This window comes from Nicrophorus vespilloides, unplaced genomic scaffold, assembly GCF_001412225.1.
Source record: "Nicrophorus vespilloides isolate i.1.1-1 unplaced genomic scaffold, Nicve_v1.0, whole genome shotgun sequence".
Lineage (NCBI taxonomy): Eukaryota > Metazoa > Arthropoda > Insecta > Coleoptera > Silphidae > Nicrophorus > Nicrophorus vespilloides.
In genome coordinates, this window is record NW_017099563.1 from 9766 (window position 1) to 14734 (window position 4969).

Consider the following 4969-nt stretch of genomic DNA (forward strand, 5'->3'; position numbering starts at 1 on the left):
AGCTGTCATTGGTTGATAGCTACTGTTATCATGTATTTCCTTCTGCAACTTCTGAATACAGAATGAATAAGGAACGTGCCCTATTGTTCACTGTTGCTTTCTCGTGATTTGACTAACTCATCTTACAAAAAATATAATTCTCTCCGAACATATATCTGTGCAACATGTAAACTAAAGTATACTAAACTTATTATTGTTTCAGGTGGAGATGCTAGTAGATAGATGAATGTGAATTTCATTTCCTTTAGTTCCTCAGATAGTGCGAAGCATTGTTTAGAACACGAGATGGAGTTTTCATTTGCAATAAGTGATTTTTCTTGAATACAACAATCTTTATTGAATGTAATTACATTTATTGTATACTGAAATTAAAGCTGAAAGTCTCACCTTTCCAACGAGTCATTTCTCCTGATAACCGTTCGTCTGCTAAGAGGTGTCAAAACTGTCGTTGCTGCAACCCAATTCGCACGTAAGTATGTTTTGGTTGCAAATATTAATATAATTATAGATATATGTTCTATAAATTATTATTATTCAGAAAATACAATTATTTTAGTCATGAATATAAAATTATTCAAGTCTAACATAAATTAAAAATGTAGCCTAACATATTTTTAATTCAGTATATTTGCTAATTATCTATTATCATTTCTGGATAATTATTTTGAAAAAAAAAATAAACAAAAAGAATCATGTTTACAATTAATGATATCTTCTAACGTCATCGAAATTCTTATAAAAATCACTAAGTCAAATATAAATAGATTTATCTGATACAAAAACGTTCAGTAATATTTATATCTCAAACTCAACAAGATGTTCGTTATTATATTTCTTGCATTGGTGCTGTTTCTAATATACAAGTGCATCACCAAAAATTTCGATTATTGGAAGAAAAGAGGAATCCCTTATCTCGAGCCGAGTTTCCCATTCGGAAACGTTTTTCCTTGTGTGATATTCAAGAAATCTTACTCGCACTTATTGGCGCAATTCTATAATTCTTCCAAAGAATCCTTAGTCGGCTACTGGATCTTCAACATCCCGTTTTTGATGATCAGAAGCCCTGAACTGATCAAAAATATAATGGTCAAAGACTTTGATCACTTCAATGAACGCGCTTCATCCAACAACAAAGTTAAAACGTTTTTCAGCGACACGCTTTTCTCTTTGGATTACCACGACTGGAAACTTCTGAGGACGAAACTCTCACCATCATTCACAACGTCGAAGATGAAGAACGTCATGCACATCTTCAATAAATCTTCGAAAGAAATGATCGAATATTTGGATGAAGTTTCTGGAGATGCTGTCGATTGTAAGCAGATTTCGAGTCTGTTGACGGCGAACGTTTTCGCAGCTAGCACATTCGGTTATAAAATAAATTGCTTTAAAGATGTTGACAACGAGTTCTTCGTTTATTCGAAGAAGATAATGGTCCCGACTGTTGCAAATTTAGTTAGATTTATAGCTTTCTTCGTTGTGCCCGAAATGGCGGATTTCTTCAGAATCAAATTGTTCAAGCAGAGCGTTTTGGACTTTTTCAGGCATCACTTCAGAAATGTTCTGCGGGTACGAGAAGAATCCGGGGAGAAGTGTAACGATTTCATTGATGGTTACGTCCAGTTGAAGAAGGAAGGAAATTTGGGTGATGGTTTCATTTTCGGTATGTGCAACTATCAATAATACTAGTAATATATAATTTGTGAGTTAAAATTTGTAGATGAAGACAGGCTGGCGGCTCAAGCTATACAATTCTTCTTGGCCGGTTTCGAAACTACCAGCTCTTTGATTTCATTCACTCTCTACGAATTAGCCATGAACGAAGACATTCAGAGCAAGTTACGAAATGAAATAACCGATGCTTTAGCTCTTGAAGATGATGGCGACTTCAGTTACGAGAATATCATGGATCTAAGCTACTTCAACAAAGTTATGTCAGGTAAATAATTTCTTTAATTTCTCACCAAAAAAAAAGGAAAATTTCAAACTTGTTTTTAGAATCGTTAAGGAAATATCCAACACTTCCCCTCATAGACAGAAAGTGCGTCAAGGATTACCGAATCCCAGGAACCGATATTATTATAGAAAAAGAAACCAGATGCCAAATCGGCATTCTCGGATTACACAATGATCCTGAATTCTATCCAAATCCTGAAACTTTTGATCCTGAAAGATTCTCACCTGAAAACGTAAAAACTCGTCCTTCGCACGTCTACATTCCATTTGGACATGGACCTCATAATTGTATAGGTAATAATAAAAAAAATAATTCCATTTTCATTGCAACTTCACACAGAGAACTTATGCTAGCCAACATTTGAAGTTTAAATGAAATATAATTACTGTAAAATTGTTGTTGTTGTAGGAAAAAGATTTGGTTTGTTGACTGCAAAAACTTGCATCGCCCAAACCTTAACGAAATTCCGGATTTTACCCACTGAAAGCACACCGAAACGTATCGAAATCGACAGCAAAGAGTTTCTGATCAAACCCAAGGATGTTTTCTTAAAATTTGAAAAGCTATAGTCTGGCTGTCTCTGTGTAGTGAAGACAAACGGGATTACTAACAGTTCTTTATTTACAAAATCTGCAAAAAGTTTGAAGAAATACGTTTAGCTACAATAAGTGAGATCATTAAGTTATCTGGATAAATATTGTCAAGATTGTATACAACTTATTCGATAGAAAATGATTGAGATTATGAAAAAAGCGGAGATTTAAGAACTGATGAAGTGAATTCGTTCTGGCTAATAAAAAAATCTTTGTATGCAAAGTTAGAAATTTTAATCAACTATATTTTTTTTCATTTTATCCTATAAACTTTTGCCATTTTCCTGGAAAATTCATGATTCCGTGCTCGTAAAACTCGTGGTCCTTATCAGCAAAAAACTGAACCAAATGGAATTTCAGGTCATAAAAATTAGTGAAATAGTCTTATTTGAAATAAATGATAATTTGACGATACAAGGTCAAGGCTATAATTTTCCACGAATTTGAGGATTTGCATTGTTTTGGTGAAACAATTTTGCCAATTTTTCTGTGATTGCTTCCAACATTTTCATTACTTGTCGACAGTAAACGTCTGAATTAATAAAATGATCTTTTATGATGATATTAAGCTTTTGATGATTGTTTTCGATTGATTTTGTTATAGACAATCAATTTTTCATAACTAGTGATGATTTGTTTAAAACAAAGCGACGATTTCATTGCTTTTAAGATGGAAATTGCAAATAATTGATTCGTTGTTTTAAGTGAATCGTTATCAAGATTCTTAATCATCAAAATCTTAAAGTAATTCCAAATTTACACCAAAATGTATCGAAATAAAGTTTGTAAAACTATAGTAGTCTGTGTATAAATATATTTATATTAATTAGAAAGGAAATGGCTTTTTTATAATGTAAACAATAGATATTCTTTCTGATTACTTTTATTAATTGCATTAAATGTGCATATCCAAAACAAAATGTATTCGTAAAAAACAAATTCTTGTTTACAACTTGATTATATATTTTTAAAGTTTGCTCAAATCATTGTTTTTAATGAACCGTGATAATCTCATAACGATTAGTAATCGTCATATATAAATTATAAATTTTGATGCAAAAATGTTCAGTAATAATTCGAAGTCAATTCAATTAAAGCCTTTTTAAATACAAAAAAAAAAACACTAAGTGAAAAAATGTTCTTCATTATATTTCTTGGATTCGTGCTAGTGTTACTATACTTATACATCACCCAAAATTTCGATTATTGGAAGAAAAGAGGAATTACTTATTTGGAGCCAAGTTTCCCATTTGGAAACATTTTCCCTTTGGTTGTCTTCAAGAAATCTTACGCGGATTTAATGGCGCAATTCTACAATTCCTCCAAAGAATCCATCGTCGGCTTTTGGATCTTCAACATCCCGTTCTTGTTAATCAGAAGTCCTGAAATGATCAAAAATATATTCGTCAGAGATTTTGATCACTTCAACGAACGTGCTTCATCCAACAACAAACTCGACCCGTACTTCAACAATACTCTATTTTCTTTGGATTTCCACGACTGGAAGATTCTGCGGACAAAACTCTCACCATCATTTACAACTTCGAAATTGAAGCACGTCATGCACATCTTCAATAAAGCTTCTAACGAAATGATCGAATATTTGGATCAAGTTTCTGGAGATGCTGTGGATTGTAAGCAGATTTCCAGTCGATTAACGGCGAACGCTTTTGCAGGCTGCGGTTTCGGTTATAACATAAATTGTTTTAATGATGTTGATAACGAGTTTTTAGTTTACTCCCAGAAACTTTTAGCACCGACCGTAGCGAATTTCGTTAGACTTGTGGGTTTTTTCGTTGTGCCTGAAATTGCGGCTTTCTTTAAAATCAATATGTTCAAGAAGAGCAATTTGGACTTTTACAGGCATCACTTTTTTAAGGTTCTGAAGGCGCGCGAAGAGTCTGGCATGAAGAATAACGATTTCATTGATTCTTACGTCCAATTGAAGAAGGAAAGAGATTTGGGCGATGGATTTATTGTAGGTAAGTAATTTATGATCTATTTGTTTATAATATCTTTAAATTGAAAATATTGTAGATGAAGATAGCCTTTCTGCTCAAGCCATACAATTCTTCTTAGCTGGCTACGAAACTACAAGCTCTTTGATCTCATTCACACTCTACGAATTAGCCATGAACGAAGATATCCAACAAAACTTAAGGCACGAAATTGTCGATGGTTTAGCTGCTGAAGAAGATGGTAACTTTAGTTACGAGAAGATCATGGATCTAAGTTACTTGAATAAAGTCATATCAGGTAATTTATTTAATTACTTTCTTCTAAAAACGTATTTTTTTAACTTCTTTTTATAGAATCATTGAGGAAATATCCGACACTTCCTCTCATAGACAGAAAGTGCGTAAAGGATTACCAAATCCCAGGAACCAAAATTATTATTGAGAAAGGCACCAGATGCCAA

The 4969-nt window shown here is 32.9% G+C and overlaps 2 protein-coding genes across 2 annotated transcripts in view; both read left to right on the forward strand.

Moving 5' to 3' along the window:
• Positions 1-799: 799 nt before the first annotated feature.
• LOC108564747 (cytochrome P450 6k1-like) lies at positions 800-2791 on the forward strand. The gene is made up of 4 exons (XM_017923858.1): positions 800-1663; positions 1721-1939; positions 1999-2250; positions 2366-2791. Exons 1-4 carry the CDS (start codon positions 817-819, stop codon positions 2524-2526), a joined length of 1479 nt encoding a protein of 492 aa, XP_017779347.1. The 5' UTR covers positions 800-816; the 3' UTR covers positions 2527-2791.
• An 850-nt stretch (positions 2792-3641) lies between these two features.
• The window catches only part of LOC108564742 (cytochrome P450 6k1-like), a 4416-nt gene continuing 3088 nt past the window's right edge, over positions 3642-4969 (forward strand). Inside the window, exons 1-3 of the mRNA XM_017923854.1 lie at positions 3642-4532; positions 4588-4806; positions 4863-4963. Coding sequence (XP_017779343.1) covers positions 3686-4532; positions 4588-4806; positions 4863-4963 — 1167 coding nt within the window. The 5' untranslated portion in view covers positions 3642-3685. The remainder of the gene's footprint in view (positions 4533-4587; positions 4807-4862; positions 4964-4969) is intronic.